This window comes from Chiloscyllium plagiosum, unplaced genomic scaffold (assembly GCF_037043375.1).
Source record: "Chiloscyllium plagiosum isolate Xiang-an unplaced genomic scaffold, Cpla_swu_hap1 HiC_scaffold_7, whole genome shotgun sequence".
Lineage (NCBI taxonomy): Eukaryota > Metazoa > Chordata > Chondrichthyes > Orectolobiformes > Hemiscylliidae > Chiloscyllium > Chiloscyllium plagiosum.
In genome coordinates, this window is record NW_028270145.1 from 35308090 (window position 1) to 35329542 (window position 21453).

Consider the following 21453-nt stretch of genomic DNA (forward strand, 5'->3'; position numbering starts at 1 on the left):
ACATGCCTTTCCAAATGGGTATTAATTCTCACCTTCAGAATTTTCTCTATTAATTACCCCACCACTGACGTGACACTCACCCAACTTTAATTTCCTGTTTCATCTCTACAACTCCTTTTAAAATGCTGAACCACATTAGCTGCCCTCCAGTCCTCTGGCACTTACCCTATGGCCAGAAAGTCCTAGAGTCATACAGCACAGAATCAGACCTTTTGGTCCAATCAGTCCATGCTGAAAATAATCCCAAACTAAACTGGTCCTACCTGCTTACTCCTGGCCCATGTCCCTTCAAACCTTTTCTATTCATGTATCTATCCAAATGTCTTTTAGACATTGTAATTGTACCGGAATCCATCACTTTCTCAGAAAGTTCATTGCACACATGAGCCACCCTCCATGTAAAAGATTTCTCTCTATGTCCTTTTTAAATCTCTCCTCTTACCATAAAAGGGGTGCCCCTTAGCCTTGAAATCCCCCATCCTAGGGAAAAGACAACGACCATTAACGCTATCTATAGCTCTCATTATTTTTGTGTCAGAGTCCCTGCAATTTCCAGTCTTGCCTCCTACAGCAGCCTGGGATGCAATTCATCCAGGCCAAGGGATTTCTCTGTGTTTAAGGCATAGCTTCCAATACCTCCCCATTTCCTATGGCAAATTGTGCAAGTTCCTCATAGTCCCTTTTCCTGAATTCTGTACCTAAATCCATGTTTTCCGGAGTGAAGACGAAAGAGAACTATTCATTTTGCACCCATCCAATACCCTGCGACTTCACACACAGGTTGCCCACTTTGTCCCTAATGGGGACCCTACTCTTTCTCTGACTAACCTCTTTCCTTTAATGTATTTATAAAATTTTGTGGGATTCTCCCTAATCCTGGCGCAAGTCCTTTCTCATGTCCCCTTTTTAACTCTTACAATTGCTTTCTTAATTTCCCTCCTGCATTTTCTTCATTCCTCTGGGGCCACAGCTGAATTGCTCCTTTGGACTTCCAAAAAACCCTATTCATCCTATTTATTTAGTCCTGAATTATCCTAGACATCCAGGGTTCTCTGAACTTATTGCTCCTACATTTCCCTCTAAAGGGTACATGTTGCATCGATACTCTCCCCAGCTCCTTTTTGAATGCACCCCCCTTGCTCCACTGTAGATTTTCCTGCAAGGATCTGTTCCCATGCTACTGTGGCCATATCCTGCTTTGTTTGTACATCCTGGTTGTACATGTCCCACCGTTCTCCAAAAATGGTCCCAGTGATCCAGGAATCTGAAATCCTTCCTCTTGCACCAACTCTTGAGCCAAATCTGCCCTATTCTTCTATTTCTAAACTTGCTAGTATGTGGTGCTGGAAGTAATCCAGAGATTACAAATCATTGAGGCCCTGCTTTTTAATCTGCTGCCCAGCTGTCTGAATTCTGATGCAAGACCTCATTCCTCATTTTGCCCATATCAGCGGTACCAACATGTACAACAACCTGTAACTCATCACCCTCTCCTTTTAGGATACCCTGCAGCTATTCAGTTAAATTCCACCCACCCACCCACCAGCCAGGACTAAGGAATTCCCTATCACTCTTGTTCTTCCTCCTTCTGCTTAGTCTTCTTTTTAATCTGGCAGTGAAGCCGCTTGTAGTGCCAGAAGCTTGACTCTGACGGCATTCCTCTGAGGTACCAGCATCCTCATCAGCTTCCAAAATGGAGCACAGGTTAGTGAGTGGGACCCAGGGAGCACCTGTATTACCTACTTGTTTTTTCTGGACTGTCTGGTGGTCATCCATTCCACTATTTCCCCTAGTCCCTTGAGCTGCAGTGTGACTACCTCTCTAAATGTGCTATTCATATAATTCACGCCCTCTGCGGCTGGGAACACTTCCTGCGTGTGTGGTCATCTAGGACACTGGCAGCTTCCAGGACTCCCCCCTATGACAAGCTGCACATTCCACTCTGCTGACATCTCTGAAATTTACAATTCATGCCTTAGGCGAGAATTATTAGTTTAATTTTGTTAGACATCTGACAACACTAAGGTTATGAAAAGGTTAACTGTAACTACGTTCCCACTGCTCTAAATCTGCAAGATAAGAAAGGGTTAGCCAGTAATTATCAGGTTCCCAGTATTCATGTACTTATCATGATGTAAAGAATGTTCCATTACACTCCTGACTTGTGTCTTGTCAATGGTTGGCAGGTTTTCGGGAGTCAGGAGGTGAAATATCACAGAATTCCGGAGATATTCTCACCTTTTGAAGTTATGACGTCAATAGGAGCTTCACTGAACATTCTCGCAGTGTTCCTACAGTTTACTAATTTCTAAGACCCTCTCCATCTCCCTCTCCAAGCTAAGTGCCTTGTAAAAACTAGGCCTAAATCTGCACTGCACTGGATTTTTAGGCTTACAGGTTACTATGTCCCCACCTCCTGGCTGCTGCTGTGGGGTTTCCTGATTGCTGTTCCAAGCTGAGTGTCCTGTAATTGGAGGAGAAAGCTTCACAAACGTCTTCCTACTCGCTGACGGGGATTCTCAGCATACCAGTGCAAAAGACAAGGCTGACAACCTTGCCACCATTTCCGTGCAGAGGATCGAGCTTGGTCTCTTCTGCAAATTCCGAGTATCACAATCCTTTCATTGTTTATCTAGTTTGATTCACCCCATGTTATATCAAGAAAGGCCGAAGATACTAGGTACACAGAGGTTACCGGTACAACAATATCCTGGCAGTAGTACTGAAGGCTTGTGTTTTAGACCAAGCTGCATTCCAAGCCAAAATGTTTTAATACAACTCCAACATCGGCATTTAACCAACAATGACCAGGCATGTCCTGTCCACAAAAGCAAAACAAATTCATTCCAAGCAAATACTGGCTCATCAGTCTACTCTCAATCATGGCAAAGTAATGGAAATTGTCAGTGACAAGGTTATTAAATAGCACCTATTCAACAAAAAACTGCTCATCAATGCTCAATTTGGGTTTAACCAAAGCCACTCAATTCCAGACCTCAGTCTTGCTCCAAACATGGATAAACCAGCAGAATTTTGGATTTAAGATGAGAGTGCATCACTTTGCTTCAAGACAGCATTTGATTCTCATTGTGTATCAATGAAGGGCAGCAAAATTGACATCAATGGGAATTGTGAGAGAACTCTCCATTGACTGAAGTCATGACAAACATAAAGAAATATGATTGGTTGTTGGAGGTCAATCATCTCATCCTAGGGATATCATACAGGGGCTCCTCAGGCAGTGCCCCATCTTCAGCTTCACCAATGTCTGCTCATCCAACATAAGGCCACAAGAGTAGGGATGTCCACTGATAATTGAACAGTATTTGATGTCATCCTCAACTCACCAGGTACCGAAGTTGCCTGTATTCAATGCAGCGAGGCCCAGACACCATTCAGACTTGGACTGATAAGTGGGGAGTGACGTTCAATGTGCCAGACAATGACCATCTGCAATTAGATAGAATCTAACCATCCGGCCTTGACATTCAATTGCATTTCTATCACTGATTCCTTCACCATCAACATCCTGGGGTGATCGTTGACTAGACACTTAATTGGACAAGCCAAATGAACACTGTGGCTGCAAGAGCATGTCAGAGGTTGAGAATTCTGTGATATTTCACCTCCTGACTCCCCAAAGCCTGACTCCCAACGACAAGACGCAAGTCAGGAGTGTGCTGGAACATCCTCTACATCATGATAAGTTTGTGAATAAGAAATGTTTGGAGGGAAATGAGCCAAGAGTAGGCAAGTAGGACTAATTTAGTTTGGGATTATAGTCACATGGACTGGTTGGATTGAAGTGTCTGTTTCCGTGCCATTTGACTCTATGACTCCAAGACTCGATGACTCTATGATGAGTGCAGCTCCAAGAACACTGGAAAAGGACAATACTACCCAGGACACAACCATTCACTTGATTACTACTCCATCCAATAACCCAAACATTCCTGCAAATCATTCCTATTCTGACTTGGAAATAAGTTCCTTCATTATTGTTTGGCCAAACACCCCAGCTGACACCACTGTAGAAGCACCTTCAGCAATTGGACTGCGGCAGTTAAATTTGCCAACTCATTGTCAAAAGTTCAATTAGGGATAGACAATAAGTGAAGGGTGGCCAATGTGCCCAGACAATAGAAGACTGTTTTACAGCGAAGAAACAGACAGTTAAGAATTCTTTAACACAGCTTTAGTTGGCAGTGCTATTCTATTTGGATCTTTCTCCTGGTACTTAGCCTTAGGAATGTAGACGTTTTCATGGCACTGTAACTATTAAGAAAGGTTTTTGATGAGCAGATCTTTCCTGATGAAATTTACTGCTAAAGAATTTTGTTGAAAGTGATAAATAGTAAGAGTCTCTCCCTGTCTTAATATTAATGTCAGGTGCATTCAGGGAAAAGATTGCAATCCCTTAGTTACAGAACAAATTGTTTCTTGCACTCACTCATCCCCTCCTCTATAAGAATTTTTAACAACAATTTGATGAGTTGGATAAAGACGTAGTCATGTTATGATTCAATGACTGATTATTTTAATGTATTGTAATAGTTTTTAATACATTTTAATTAAAGTTGGAGCTCTGTGATGGAATAATTTTCTTTATTTTTATTGTTATTATACATTGATGTGCCATTTTCTGAATGAATGAGCAATGTACTTTAAATGAATTTCCATATGGACAATAAAATGAAGTGGAATGGTTTGCATTGTTCTTAACGGGTTTTGCATGTAAATATCTATTTGGCTACATGGGTGATTTACTGGTGGCTGTTAATAGTAAAAAGCAAAAGCAACACGTCACGGTGATTTGGTGATGAAAAAAAGATCAGTCAGTTGTACTTGATATATATAATATCGTGAAATGAAGATTTAAAAACATTGTATAGAACAAAGAGCCCAGTGTAGGAAGCAGAATGTATTAATTGACTTCGTAAAGCATTCAAATTTACATTTAGCTTGAGGTTTCTTTGTCACATTCACATTTGTTATAATTTATTTGTCCATAATCTGCTCTGTGTACTGAGAAGGTGGAAAATTAAGGCTTGGAGGACTCCATAGGTATTGTGGGGGAGGCCAGATCTTGTGTGGAGAATATATGTGTGGAAAATTAGGTGTGACTGAGAAGTACTCTCAAGAACTATTAGCTGTTAGATAAATTGTAAGGCACAGTACTGTGGTATATTATTGATACTGATGTTGCTTGTTTTCTAGAAACCCGGGCTTTTAATATGGGGTGGGGTGGTGGGGGCCATCTTCCTCAAAATCCAAAACTGAATGGATAGTAACCCAATTAATCTGTAGCACATTTGAATTGATTTGCTCTCACAACCTCTGTTCTGCAGCTATTATATTCCATTCATTTTTTTCTAAATTAATGATTTGCTCTGACACAGGAAAAAAATGCCATAAGTAAGTCATTGCTCATTCTTTTAATGCATCGACTCTGAAATGTGATTATCACAGTTTCTCAGTTATCTCCCGTTGCGACAATAATGCTCCATTTGTATTGTTGCCTTTCAGTAGCGTGGGAGTCTAGATGGAAGTCCTGTGGGAAATGTTAGGATTGTGAAATGCTAAAATCCTCTAAGGGGGTCGGAGGCATTCAGAGCCATCTCTTGCCCTCACTCGGCAATGTCGTCAGTCAGCTCTGACTTGACGGCTGTAACTGATAGTTGCTTCAACTTTGTAGTTATCGCAGGCATGGGAAGAGCTCCTGGTGAAGTAGAGCTGTGTGCAACAACCCACCCAGGATCAGCAGCAGGCTTGTCTTGGTCTCTGTTATTCTGTCCACAAAGGGGCTGTTGGATTTTCTCTTGGTTCTTCTCCTGATTATCTCTGCAATGCTTGCGTACTCTTGCTGGTTTTTCTGCCCTGGCAGGACCGCACTTTGCTGCCTGGGAAAGATAGCTTCTGCAACAACTAAACAACACATTAAATAATTGTTAATATTCATTTGAAAAAAATTAGTTATTTTATATGGTTCCATACTTATCAAAGCTCAGATCAATAAAAAGTAAGGAATGCTGGAAACATGAAACACAGTAATTACTATTAGTGCGCAGAAGATCCCTGAGTGTAATGAATATGAACTGGATTATTGATGGTCTTTACTTGTTCTCCCTTTGTACTCTATACTCCTTTGTACAACAACCATGCTGGCTGATAGGATTTTGATGCTTGTCAATGTGTCAGTCAAGTCACTGTATTCACATAGTGATCCAAATAAATGCAACAAAAGGAAACAAGCATGCAATCTTGGGAAAATACCTATGTTCTAAATAGTCAGGAATCTAAAGTGATACACCATAAGGCCATAAGAAACAGGAACAGGAGGAGGCCACTCAGCCCTTTGAGTGTGCGCCACCATTCAATAGGATCACGATTGATCTGACATTCCTCGTGTCCACCTTCCTCCATTTTCCACATAACCGTGATACTCCTTCTGAACAAGAATCTATCTCAGCCTTAAATATAACCAAGGACTCTGCCTCCACAGGTCTCTGTGGCAAGGAGTTCCAAAGATTCACAAACGTCTCAGAGGAGAAATTCCTCCTCATCTCAGTTTTAAATTGGTGCCCCTTTATTCTGAGACTATGTCATCTGGTCCTACACTCCCCCTGTGAGGGGAAACATTCTCTCAGCATTTACCCTGTGGACTCTTAATTCCGGACCACACAAGTTTCAGTTCAAAGATAGATACTTTATTTCTGAACAGCCAGCGAGAGATCCTGGGTGACACCAAAGGAGTATAGGAGCCTTCTTGTGGTGGCACCCCTCAACAATTCCATGCAAGCAATACACCTTATATCTTGTTTGGCTGTGACTAATACAAAGGCCTTAACATCACATGGCGAATTGCTATTACATTGTTAAAACAGGTATTTCTCGATCTTACAATGACTAGTTATTGCTACCTTCCTGTGACAAATATTGAATTGTTCACATGAGCCTGTTACTGTATCATTCACAATCTTGTGTTAATAAATAAGGATGTAGATTGTAATCCAGTATTGTTCTCATTGTTGGTCTTTGCATACCCTTGTTAATAGGTAAGGAATATGTTAATAGGAAAAGGAGGCAGTTAATAAGATCCAAAAGCAGGGCCGACAGTCTTATTCAGGGAAACAAAGTATCTTTGCCCAGGGCTGGGAGCAAAACACACATGTATGGCTCCAGACAATTCCTCACAGTGATTTCCGGTCTCGGCCTGCCCAAAGGGCAGGCACATAGTCAAACATTATGGTAAGACACTAGGATAGAGGTTTATTAACTGTTGAATTCCCAATGTTCCAAAATATTATGATAGGCCATTGTAATAGAATTTTTGCTGTTGAATTCCCAAAACTTTAACAACACTGTCAAGTTCATTAAGATCACCTCCCACTCTTTTAAACTCTAGTGAGTCGAGTCCCAACCTGTTTTAGCCTGTGCTCATAAGACAATGTCTCCATACCAAGGATCATCCTATTGAACCTCTCTCTGAACTGCCTCCAATGAAATGATATCTTGCTTTAAGTAAGGGGACCAAAATTGCTCCCAATACTCCAGACGTGGTCATACCAGTACGGTGTACAGTTGCAGTAACTCATCTCTACTCTTCTACTACAACCCCCCCTTGAAATAAGGGACATCATTCCTGATTATTTGCTCCACCTGTGTGCTAGTTTCCTGTGTTTTATGCACAAGTCTGCCCAAGCGCCTTTGTGTTGCAGCTTTCTGCAATTTTTCTCTACTTAAATAACAGTCTGTCTTGTTCTCCTTTCCAAAATGAACAACTCTATATTTTCCCACATGATCCATTTGCCAACTTCTTGCCCACTTACCTAACTTATCAATGTCTGTCTGCAAATTGTTAGTATCCCTCTCGCAACCACTTCTTTTTGTGTCGTCTGCCAATTTGGCTCCAGTATGTTTGCTTCCTTCTTCCAAGTCAATAACACATATTATAAACAGTTGTTGTCCCAGCACTGATCCCTGGGGAACCCCACTTATCATAGGTCACCAACCTTAAAAAAAAACCTTTATCTCCGCTCACTGTTTCCTGCCCATGACACACACTGCTAAAATCAGGTGAACAGTTTTAAAACCATTTTGCAACCAAACTGTTGTGCAAAGCAAGCCTGCTGTAGTCACTCTAAAATGGTGGAAACAATCTATTGACTGAAGTATTTTATCTAAAGTGACATATTCTGAGACTTGGGAAAGCAAAATACCTAACAAATTTCTGTGGATGGATTTAAGGTCTCTGACTGTTGCTCTGCTTATGCTGTACCATGTGTCGTTTGCAAATACAGAGGTCAGATATGTAATAAACTTTTTGCACCAGTAATACCCAATTTCTATAATTGCCTATTTCAGATCAATTAAGTTGATCACCACTCCCAATTTGCTATACTACTGTCCTTTCAAAAGCCAGCGCTGCTTCCTCTGAGCAGTCCTGTGGATCTAAATTTATCATCATGTAGAGGCACACAGAGAACACAAGAAGATGATGGTAACAAAGTGCAGACTGTTATACTTGTTTCATCGACCAGGAGGCCTCGCAACTTCTGAGTCACTAGAAACCTGGCAACCCAACAATTAAAAAATATAAATATAATTGTGGTCTGACTGATATATGATTCCTTGCAACAACGTGCCTGATTCTTCTTTACTTAATTTGGAATGGATCCCAAATAGAGGTTCAGTAAGTGACAACCATATGCCTAACCACCACCGCAACATTAACACAGCTTAGTATTGGACAGGCAGCAGTCTGATTGCTCTGAAATATTCCTGATGAATCTATTAACATAGGGGTTACTAACTGTAGAGTTTGGCTTCATTTAGTGGTGGTTGGTGGTTTTTGTAAAGCAGTTGAAATGTGTGAATGATAGATAATGCTGCATAGGTGTCAATCACAGTTGAAATGTGCAATTTTGGCAAGTTAGGGTGATGTGAACAGTATCAAGTTGCCATGTATCTACAGAGCCGATTCACCACTCAAGCTGAATGCATGTGGTAAGGGCATTAAACAAATCCTCAAGACAAACTGTTGGTTTTGCAATTGAAATGTGTTTCCAGTTTGTATTTTTAGATGAGAGACTCTTGTCGAGAGCTCAAAGTCAGAAAATTACCTGATAAACTATTCATCTGGGTTAATTTTGACTTTGGTGACAGAGTAATATGAGAAAATGGGAATATCTCTCCAGATTTTCATTCTATTGGTTTGAATGGAAGTGAAAAGCAGCTGGTTCATTTCAAGGGCATTCTTTATGTTACTATCTCCCAAGGTCACAATTACCCTGCCCTAGATCAATTATGAGTGATTTATCCCATTAATGTTCTTCCCTTCCCACAGAGAGTTTGGATAATCATCCTAAATTACAACTCTTCCCTTCCCCTTCACATTTATATCTCTCCCACAAAGAGCCAGGCAATTTAGATTTATTTATGCCCAGATTATTCCATCACAGATCAAACATATTGTAAAGCATCCACAGCAGTTATTACTTTTTTAAACAAATACAGCAACAAGGATATCTATGAGGTTTCTAAAGCTTCTGGGCAGCACGGTGGCTCAGTGGTTAGCACGGCCACCTCACAGCACCTGGGACCCAGGTTTGATTCCACCCTCGGGCGAGTCTCTGTGTGGAATTTGCACATTCTCCCTGTGTCTGCGCGGGTTTCCTCCGGGTGCTCTAGTCTCCCCGCACAGTCCAAAGATGTGCAGGTTAGGTGGATTGGCTGTGGGAAATTGCCTAAAATGTTCAGGGATGTGTAAGCGAGGTGGATTAGTCAGGGGAGATGTAGAGTAATAGGGTGGGCGAGTGGATCTGAGTGGGATGCTCGTTGAAGGGTCAGTGTGGACTTCTTGGTCCAAATGATCTGTTTCCATGCTGTATGGATTCTGCGTTCAAAACATTTATGGCTTTACACTTCAACGAAAATAGTTCAACATGAGCATGAAACCAAGTCCCTTAGATTAGAAAGTGACATGGAAAGAGTGAAAGGGATTTCAAATCATAAAAAAAAAGTTACAACACTCCTGGCTTCATACTGATTTAGTTTATGAGTATAAATGATGTTTTTATGATAAGTTAAACAGAAAATTGCTGGGAATACTCAGCAAATCAGGCATCTTTGGAGAAAGAAAGACAGTTAGCCCTTCAGGCTGCTGACATTTTCTCAGCACGGGGAAGTTAGAAATAAGTTTTCAGTAGATAAAAGGAAGGAGGAGAAAGAAGAACAAAAGGGAGGGTCCATGATAAAATGGAAAACAGGAGAGATCAAATGACAAAGGAGTTTGTGGTACAAAGTGAAAGGAAGTGGTAACAGGACAAGTAAATAAACAATGGGATGTATCTAGAGGAGAATAATAAGCAACCATTGTCCAAAAGTGAAAGTCCAGAGAAAAACTAAAACCTACAATGAAAAAGAAACAAAATGGTATGAAGGTTACTGTTTGAAAGTGTTGAACTCAGTGTTGTGTTTAGAACACTATAGGGTGCTTGATTGAAAAATGTGATTAGTTCAATTTGCCAAATGGCCAGTTTGTGATGCAGGTAAAAACAATGACTGCAGATGCTGGAAACCAGATTCTGGATTAGAGGTGCTGGAAAAGCACAGCAGTTCAGGCAGCATCCGAGGAGCAGTAAAATTGATGTTTTGGGCAAATGCCCTTCATCAGGAATACAGCTGTATTTCTAATGAAGGGCTTTTGCCCGAAACGTCGATTTTACTGCTCCTCGAATGCTGCCTGAACTGCTGTGCTTTTCCAGCACCTCTAATCCAGTTTGTGATGCAGAGTGTTGCCATCAGCAGGGCTTCAATTCCTGTACTGGCTGAGGTCACCATGAAGGTCCTGCCTTGGCAATCTTATCCCTTGCCTCAGGCATTATGACCCTCAGGTTAAGCTCACCACCAGTCTAACAAGGGAGTGGGTGACTTTACATTTTCACCTTATACTAAATCAAAAGAAGCACACAGTTTCAGTGGGAGGGAATGGTTGGGGAAGCTGACAGCAATGAGAAAGGATGTAAAAGGGCAGGTAATGTATCTCCATCAGTTGAATGGAGAGTTCATGTGGACTGATGAGGGAATGCTAGGGATGACTGAGGAACAGACCCAGGTTTTGAGGAGGAAATGGTTCCTTCAGCATGCTGAGTGCAGAGGGAAAGGGAAGGTGTCTTTGGTGATGGCCGTATATGGAAAGTCACAGAAATGGCAGGGAATGAGTTTTAATAGAGTTTAATACAGTGAGATGGATGGTAAGAACAATGGGACCCCTATTGTAAGGGGATGAAGCTGAAGCTCTTGTGAAAGACACAAGGCATAGAGTCTTACAGCACAGAAACAGGCACTTCAGACCACCATGACTGTGCAAACAAACAAGTACCAAACTATACTAATTCCATTTACCTGCATAGCCAACTATGCCCTGACATTTTAAGTGCTTGTCCAGATGCTTCTTAAATGTTGTAAATGCCTCCACCACCCTCTCAGGCAGCACATTACATATTTCTACAACCCTCTGGCTGAAATGTCTTTGTCCTCAGATTTCCTCTAAACCATTTACTCCACACCTTAAATGTATGCTAATTGATATTAGACATATCTGCCATGAGGAAAAGTTTTTCACAACCTACTCTGTCCATAGCTCTCACTCAGATCACTCCTCAGCCTCCTCTGCTCCAAGGAAAACAAACCCAGTCTATCCAGTCTCTCCTCATAAGTGAAACTGAAGACAGCAGAACGAGAAGGGATGTTTGAGTAGCATTAGGTGAAAAGCATGTGACTTAAAGAATCAGCTTTATTTCTAATTGATTATTGATGATTGTACACAATATCTTGCAGGTGCACTTTCCTCATTTTGCAAAATATTTCATTTTAAATTCTCCCCTCATCTGAACTTTTCTTCATTATTCTAACTTTCATATTTTGCCTGAACCGTCTCTTCTCACTGCCCTCCTCTTTCTCTCTCTCACATCCATACTTGTTTTAGTACTTCATCCTATTCCCTGTCTGCAATCATTGTTGTTCTTTCTCTCTTCCTATCTCACCATCTGATCTCTCCTTGTGTTGCCTATCCCACTCTCCCTGTGCTACTCACAACTTCTAAGCTATTTCTTTTATTGCCAGTTCCTCTCTAACTTATTTGTTCTGCTTTCTGTATATGTGTTCTTCTTTATCTCTTTACCTCTGTTTGTAATGTTTGTACTGTCTTTGTTTTCTCATATCCCCTTTTCACTTCACTGACTGTTCCACCTCCGTGTGATGGTGAACTGTAAAAGCTCTCTCTTTCTGAGTCTATGATAATGGAATAAAGTATTCTGCCCACTTATCACTGCCTATAAACTGGAAAATTAATTCACATGCTCAGATCCATCACATGCTAACATCTCATCAACAGTAAAATTACACATATCTCTTCTGATATTTACTGGTTTTTATCGAGTCATAGAGTCATAGAGATGTACAGCACAGAAACAGACCCTTTGGTCCAACTCGTCCACGCTGACCAAAAATCCCAACCCAATCTAGTCCTACCTGGCAGCACCGAGCCCCTATCACTCCAAACCCTTTCTATTCATATGCCCGGCCAGATGCCTTTTAAATGTTGCAATTGTACCAGCCTCCACCACTTTCCTCTGGCAGCTCATTCCACACACACACTACCCTCTGCGTGAACAAGTTGCCTCTTAGGTCTCTTTTAAATCTTTCCCCTTTATCTATTTATCTTATCCGTGTCCCTCATGATTTTATAAACCTCTATAAAGTCACCTCTCAGCCTCTGACGTTCCAGGGAAAACAGCCCCAGCCTATTCAACCTCTCCCTATAGCTCAAATCCTCCAACCCTAGCAACATCCTTGTAAAGCTTTTCTGAACCCTTTCAAGTTTTACAACATCCTTCCACACCATTCCACACACACACCACCCTCTGCATGAAAAAGTTGCCCCTTAGGTCTCTTTTATATTTGGCACCTCTCACCCTAAACCTATGACTCCCCCACCCCAGGGAAAGGACCTTGTCTACTTACCCTATCTATGCCCCTTATGACTTTATAAACCTCTATGAGGTCACCCCTCAGCCTCCTGTTAAGAAACCAGTGACCAAAACGGCATTCAATGCACAAATTAAGAAGAAAATGTAACCACTTATATTTCACCAATAAAGGAAAAAGATGGCTTTATTATAAACTACTGTACAACTAAGCCCAAAGGAGACTGTACCTTGTACAATGTACATGTTGCAGTGGGCCACAACATAGTACCTTTCATTCGCTAAGATGTTGATTCAGTTGTGACTTAGGTGGGTGAAATGTTTGTTTATTAGAAAGGCAGAGCCACCAATATAAAGTCAACCCTTAATCCCACACAAAGTAACAATGGTGGCTTTAGAAGGAAGGGAGGGATCCTTGCTATTTATGATTTAACATGGAAGAACACTTACCTCAGAACTGATTTTGGTGGGGGTTTGGGGTTTGTAGGGTATGGTGGGGAGTGGTTGTGGAAATTCATTGTAAATTACTGCAACATTGCAAAATGGACAGTATTGTAACAGTAGCCTTTTACACAACCTGCTCCTTTTTCCCTTTACTCTGAATGGGAAAATTGCTATCTCTGTCAGGGACTTCCATCAATTGATCGACATTTGAAACAGAAAAATATTTACTCCTGTGAAGTTTGGGAGCCCCTCTGAGTGGAGTCTTTAAGCCTATTTTTCGAACAGAGTAGAGAAAGATTTATTTGATATCTAGCTCAAAGTGTTTTTGAGGCTGAAACAATAAATAGAAATATAAAAAAAATCTCCGATTCAATATGACCTCTAGAAATAATGCGATGGAGTATAAAAGTTAGGAAAGTAAAGAGTTAAAGTGAGTTGTTAAGGTGCACCAGACCAAAGAATGTTTGTAGTCAACGTAACATATATGAAGCTCTCCATTTCATGAAATAATTCAATATCATGGTACTTAGTTCTTTAACAAGCCTTTCAGTTAGAGAAAAAAATGCCTTTGAAACCTACCAATACAAAATGGTGATGTCTGCTTAAAGTTCTTGCCTCTGGCACAGCAGTACCATAATATCTTTATATAACTACAAATTATAACTAATTAACATGCTTTGAAATAAGTTCTCCAATTTACCACTGCAGGTACAATCTCCACAATGAATAACAATTACATTTATGATTTTTAGGCACTTGGGAAAAACTATTTGCTAATTAATCCAATTTACATTTGCACAACAGGGTCAATTTGCATAATTTAATACACTGGCCACATAACCACAGTGAATATAATTTTTAAAACTCAAGCCACTCATCCCAATTATTAGTGAAATTATGCAAGAACTTTTCACAGACAGTATTATTGCTTCATAGAACAAAGGAACCATACAAACATCTGACCTCTCGGTTGCAAATGAAATAAATTGATTCCTCCATTTGTTAACTGGATAGCATGCAGTTTATGACTGTACTATTTTTCTGTTTTCATAATATATTTATGTATCCAGAAGGTTGATATGATACGTGTAGTGTATAGGTGCAGAGAGCTAACATGCATTCTGCTTTTATGTCCTATTTGCTTCTCATTTTCAGCCCACACTGGGGGCGAACAATAATGCAAACATCAGTATCAAATGTATAAGTTTATCCCTGTTGGTACTTGGCTTTTTGATCAGCAAGTCCTTTGCTGTGTCTCTTTGTGATGAAACAGGGTCCCACATGGCCTCAGGTAAAGATTCAAAGGTACCTGGGCAACATTTGGCCCTTCAACATGTCGTGTAGGCCCATTAGCAAGTGGATGTGACCTGGCACGCCTGAACCAAGCAGACAGCTAAGGATGAATAGCTCCACTGCCTTGTGGACATCGCAGGAAAGTTGCAAATTAAGGAAGTAAATCAGGACAAAAAAAAGTCAGGAGTGGAGCTGGAAGTGTCCTCCAGCAACTCTTGCAAAACAGCACCAAATATCATGCTTTGCACTCTTTGGACGCAAATGTGCAGGTTGTAAGGGGGATCATGACCTTTGGGCAGCTTTATGTCTCCAGAGGGCATTGCAGTTTTCCTGCAGATCTTTAACACAATGTAGGAGATAGCGGCTACAAGAAATATGCCCAACTTGAATGGTGTAGGAAACATATGATGCTTTAAACTGACCCTTAATGTTGCAAGTCTTTCACTGGAAGGTGTTGGCACACTATTTCAATGGATAATTGCAGCTTAGATTGCTTGGTCAACATTCAGCAGAATCCATGACACCAGGAAAACAACAAAACAAATGGAAAGAAAAAAGATGCCAATTCTTTGACAGGCAAGTTAGAACATCAGGACCATACATACAGGACTGGCAGGTGACTTACAACCGGTCAGTAATATGCATAAAATCTGTGTATTGGCCATGAAACTTGATAGGTTAAACATAATTTGGTTTCAATCCAAGAGACCAGGCTTGCTGGGAGAAAATTACTGAAAGAGAAACATTGCATGTTCAGCTGGAATGGGAAGAGGACATGCATAAGTGAAGCTTTGCTGTAAAGAACTCGCTAGTGTCAATGAAGGAATCCCCCATGAACAGGTCAGAATATGTTCTCTCCTTTTGCCTCTCAACTCAAACTGAGACAGTTAATCTCAAGAATATCTTTGCTCAAAAACTGGGCTTCTATGAAGAGCTCAAAAACAGAAATTGCTGGAAAATATTTGGCAGGTCTGGAAGCATCTGCAAAAAGAAATCAGAGTTAATGTTTCAGGTCCAGTGATTTTTCTTCAGAATGGTAGACTGGTGCCCTAGGACAGAACATCTTTAACTACAGGGCGATTTCAAATTTAAGAGGAGGAACCAACAATGGGGCAAGAACCTCCTGTAACAAATATCATGAGCTGGGAGAAATAAACATGACTGGACAGAGACTAAATGAGCTTTTCTGTAATTAACACCTTCCCTATAGAACAAACCAAGCCGTAAGAATTTACAGAATAAGGCAAAATTAAAACTGAGATGCAAAGGATTTTCATCTTTCATAGAATAGCAAATGTCTGGGATACTCTACCACAGAGAATTGTGGTGGCTACATCACTGAGCGATATTTAAAGAGGAGATAAATGGAGTTTTGAAATATTGGGGAGTTGATGGCTATGCTAAGCTGGCAGGAAAGGGTAGTTAAGGCTTGATCCGGATCAGGTTAAATGGCGGAGCAAGTTGAGGTACCAAATGGTCTATTCCTATTTCTATGCCTTTTGGTTTTTACAAAGTGTCCTGGTGACATCCAAGAAAAGGGCACTGACACCAGCTACATCAGATCATTAGCAAACTTGATTCTCTGAACATCATTGTGAACACATGCACTCACCACAATTTACTCCCTGATGTGTTTTCATGTGAGAAGTCCCCATTTGACAGGTTTTTCAGACACAGCAGAAATCAACACCCAGATAAAACTAATGTTCCACGGTTCAGTTGCATAGTGTTCTCTATGATTCCCACACAGTGTAGAAGCAAAATGAAATCAATTTGAGACTCTATATACAATACTGAACACTCAGCGTATGAAAAATAAGGACAGGAAAATGCTGGCCGATTTGAGGATCCTGTTACTGACACCATGCTATCTGCTTTTGCTCATTCCAAGAGAGATTCAGGTGACATAACTAAGAACTCATTGAAATAAAGTCCAACAGATTGCTAGGGAGTGCACCAATGACTAGTAGTTGCAACTCCACTAGAATTCCTAGATGTATTTTGACACAGAGAACGAATAGCAATATATATGAAGAGATTAAAAAGGAACAGGCCCATCAGCAAAGAAAATGGTTCCTTTGGATACAATGGAAGGAGTAGTCATTATTGTCTGTATTAAACATTTAAGCACCACCTTGAATTGCACTCTGGGAGATCAATGTCACTGAGGACACAAGACATACCAGAGAAGGCCTATCGAGATATACAACTGTCTTATAAAGTGATTGACTATCTTGCCGCAGGCAAAGTTCTAGGCGCTATTACTATACTGCCTGAACACATCAAATTGGGAAACTGGAATCCTGTAGCAATAATGAAAATCTCTGTCTCTGCTGGAGAGAGGGGTGATGAGTGGGGCAGGGCTGCAGATTATGCATGATTTACAGATTACAACACTATGCAAGAACAAGGGTGACTACGGCATTTGTAACAGCTCAAGGTATCTACCTGCTACGCATCTTGGTGAAATTATTTGCCTGTGTGGCTCTTGTCAAACTGAAAATTTTGGCTGTTTCCTCACATATTAAAGATGAACTTTACTTTTGATAAGTTTTAGCCTGAGCTCCAGTCCCCATGATAAGTGTGGTTTTCTCTTTGGGAAGATATTGTAGGAAGTTACATCTCCAGCTTCAAACTACTCGATATTACCTTGAATTGAGGTAACATCTCAATGAGGCAACATCTACAGGAGGGAAGAAAACTGAAAAAAAATATGAGAAAACAAAGGTAAAAATATTACCTTTTCACAGGAAATGACAGCGTCTCAAATACTTCAGACATCGCTGCAGGTGATGTCTCCATCAATGAGCTATCTATTAGCATGAGATATAGAAAAGAAAAATAGTTAACAAAAATGTTCACTTGCATTTCTCTGAAGGGTTACTCACTGAGGGAATTAGTCTGTAATAATAATCCATTGTAAGAACCGGTTCATGGGGAAAAATCAGACATAGCCACTGCATTGTTACTGTGAGCTCACTGGATTTGTTAGTATTAGCCAGTATAAATAATATTATAAAAGTAATGATGTGGAGGTGCTGGTGTGTTAGACTGGGTGTATAAAGTTAAAGCTCACACAACACCAAGTTTTAGTCCAACAGGTTTATTTGGAAGCACTAGATTTTGGAGCACTGCTCCTTCATCAGGTGGTTAGCAGCGGCACTCCGGAAACTAGTGCTTCCAAATAAACCTGTTGGACTATAACCTGGTGCTGTGTGATTTTTAACTTTATAAAAATAAAGTTGCCATAGTCCTACTGACTCTAGGGCTGCTTCCAATGTCTCTGAAAATACATAGAGGCAACCACCTTCTAATGGCTGAGTGGCTAAATAGTCCACTCCTGTTCCTAAATTTAGCACACCAGCTCAGATAGCAAACTTATTGTTCTCACATATCAGGGTCTGGTTAGTATGTGGTTATGTTACTGGACTAGCATTCTAGAGGGCCAGATTAATAACTCAGAAGCAATGAGTTCAAATCATGGCAGTTTGAAAATCTGAACTCCTGTTTTAAAAAAATTCTGAATTGAAAACTAGCATTGTTTAATATCTTGTTCTTGGTAAATGCAAACAAAGCTGAAGGGCAGTCAGAGGAATTGGACATAGAATTTCAAAGAAGGCGTCTTCATGTTGTTACTATAGTGACTTATTGAGATATCTCCTGCATGTGATATTGTGCTACTTTAACCATTACATCACTATTTCTTTAAGCATATATACAAAACATTTTACTTATGTTGTGCAACACATTATCTTCACAAGCTAACATTATACACCCAAAACATTCATCAACAAAAGCGACAACAAAATTGTTGGATTGTTATAAAAACCAAAACAGTTCACTAATATTCTTTAGGGAAGGTAGCCTACCATCCTTATTTGCTTTAGTCTACATGTGACTCCAATCTCACACATGTCTGGTTGAAACTTAACTGTCCTTTGGGATGCCAGAATGATTTGGTTAAAGGTGAATGTCAGCTACCACCTTCCCAGGGTGGTTGAGGATCTAACAAAGTAACATTCACTGAGAAGTGTCAGGAATACATATCTATGTTTAAAGGCTACGAGAAGTTGGAATATGAAACTGTCTGGACATCCTGATGGAGATGAATGCATGCAAGCTTAAGACCTTTTTTATGTTTTTACAGGGCATGTCTTCATTTTTACATGAAAAATAGTGCTTCATTCACCAAGGGTGGAGGCATGTTGTTTCTACACAAAATCACAGAATCGTTATTGTGTAGAAGGAGGTTATTTGGCCCATTGTCTGACTCTCTCTCTCTTACATTTAGGGTCCACCAGGAACTAGAATATGAAACTGTTTGGACATTCTGGGTTTCATTTTGTGAGATGAGACTTACTCGACAATATTAAAAAATTAAGTAACTTTGGAAAGGAGGCAATCAAAACTTTTAAGAGAGCTAAGATATGAGCTTTATGGCCTTAATTGCGAGGTAACCTTGGTTTGGAACAGAATTTGCCTATGTGTTGAAGGTTGCTTGGTAATACTGTTCTGGAGTTGGTTCCTGTTTTTTCAGCACCTGAAGATGGAGTTAAAAAAAGACTTCCAAAGTAATCAGTAAGCAATTCTTTCCCTGCTGAAAGCCTTACATCAGGACAAGCTGCACAAATCTATCTCAGTGAATTATTTCGAGGAACCTGAGAAAGTACCAAAATATTAGTATCTCTGACTACACCATGAACCCTGAAAGCCAAGTTGTTACTTATTTTAAAAGGCCCAAGTCTAACTGACTGGCATCTGAATTGATATCTCCACTGAAGATTTTACATCATTCTATAACAGACATCATTTCCATCTTGTCAACAGGAAGTTTGGGGAACTGCAGGAAATCATCCCATTTTACCCTTTGAGTTCAAACATGTGATCCATAGGGATGGTTTTGTTCCCTTTTGCAATAAAAAAAAATCATCTTTGCATGTTATTTTTTCTTGTTTGCCACATGAATGTATTTTTTGGGGGGTCAATAGAATATGGTTTAATATTGGAACATAGGAAATAGAGCTTGTTGTTAACTAGCTTTTCCACTTGCTTGAGGAACAAGATTAGTTTATAATAAGCACATTATTTTGAGTTCACTAAAGAAACCTTTTGAAGGTCTCGTTTGTTCTGGATAAAATAATCAACTTGGTGATTTTTATGATTGAATCAGAACAATTACACCAATGGTATGGCTTATAGATTAGTGCAGCTTGATTACTACAAGCATATTGATCCTGTTAGAGTCATAACACAACGTAATACATACCTACTGCAAAGTGTAAGCTCCATGTGCTTTGTAGTTTGCAACATGTAATACAAATATCAAGAAGACAGAGTTCCACTGAGTCAAATTTCTTGAAGATTATGAACAACACTATTTATTTGACTACAAAATCACAGACTTTGACACATCGTCTTGGAGTTGTGCTTATTGATGCTACAGTACATAATACACGCCTAACTGACTAAGTACACTGCTTCCATTACACAAAGGTAGGGACTGAGAGTGGGGAGAGTATCTTTGTACCAAAACATCATGTATTGTGATGTCTGTCTTAAAGATACAGGGCTGCATGCCTGGTCTTGAATCTATGCATTAATACAAGATTTCCCTCCTCTGCCTTTAGAGACTAGGAACCCTTTTTCTGGAAAACAATGATGCCCAGATTTATAAATATATAGTCTCTTATACATTCAGGTAATGCGCTGGTGGACATATAACACAACCAGATACAATTGTCATAATTTTGCAGTGTGCTACATGCTAAATATTAGTGCAGATGGATGTGTATCATTAGATGTGTAGTAGTTAACTGCCATGATATTTTCAATGCCTGAGTCATCATCCTGTATGACAGGTCTCCAATCATATGCAGCTTGGTTCTTCACAGGGCTTGACCATTGCTCATTAGAAAGTCATATGGCCTAGGTTGAACATAACTGTGTAACATCTTTCCATGAATCAATGTGTTTGCGCAAAATTCTCAGAATTTGTTCTACTTCAAGTGGGTCAAAACTGGGGGCCATACTTTTAAAGTGAGAAGAGAAAGATTTACAAGGACCTGAGGGGCAATCTTTTCACATGAAGGGTGGCTTGCATATCAGAGAAAGTGATAGATGCAGGTACAGGTACAAAAATTTAAAAGACATTTGGAAAGTTCCATGAATAGGAAAGGTTTAGGGGGATAGGGGCCAAACCCAGGCAAGTGGACTAGTTTAATTTGGGAAACTTGGTTGACATAGATGAGTTAAGCCGTGCTGTGTGACCCTATGACTCTGTGATCCTGCTCTTGTATTATTTTCTCCCTTCTATCTAATAATGCATTTTGCATATGTAGTTGAGTGATGAGATTGTGAAAGGGAAGAAATGTGAGGATCTGTTTCTGAAACCCGAAAGTGCTGGTAGGGATGAGCTGTTGACTAGAGCAGGACCACATAAATGTAGCATCGCCATACAGAGAACCTGGCAAGTTGCTTTAAATTTATTGTTCATGGATACTATGGTATGAACAGTTCATTTTGCGAGACCATTCAAATGAGGGCAGAGAGGAGAGGATGTAATCTGTTGGACGTTCCAGTTTCTACAGTAGGGCTGTGTAGCATACTACAAAATGTTGTCAGACACAATTTGTTGAGGTACGCTGAACATACTGAATATGGTAGTCAAACTTCAGCCAGAAGGGCTGAGTGGATGGTCCATTGCAGCCTCCTCCAATAGTCCCTAGCA

At 40.2% G+C, this 21453-nt stretch overlaps 1 protein-coding gene across 1 annotated transcript in view; it reads right to left on the reverse strand.

The window, feature by feature from the left end:
• Window positions 1–4599: 4599 nt before the first annotated feature.
• LOC122551443 (uncharacterized) overlaps window positions 4600–21453 on the reverse strand; it is a 144201-nt gene continuing 127347 nt past the window's right edge. The window contains exons 7-8 of the mRNA XM_087988612.1: window positions 17467–17539; window positions 4600–5925 (exon numbers count right to left, since the gene is read on the reverse strand). Coding sequence (XP_087844738.1) covers window positions 5628–5925; window positions 17467–17539 — 371 coding nt within the window. The 3' untranslated portion in view covers window positions 4600–5627. The remainder of the gene's footprint in view (window positions 5926–17466; window positions 17540–21453) is intronic.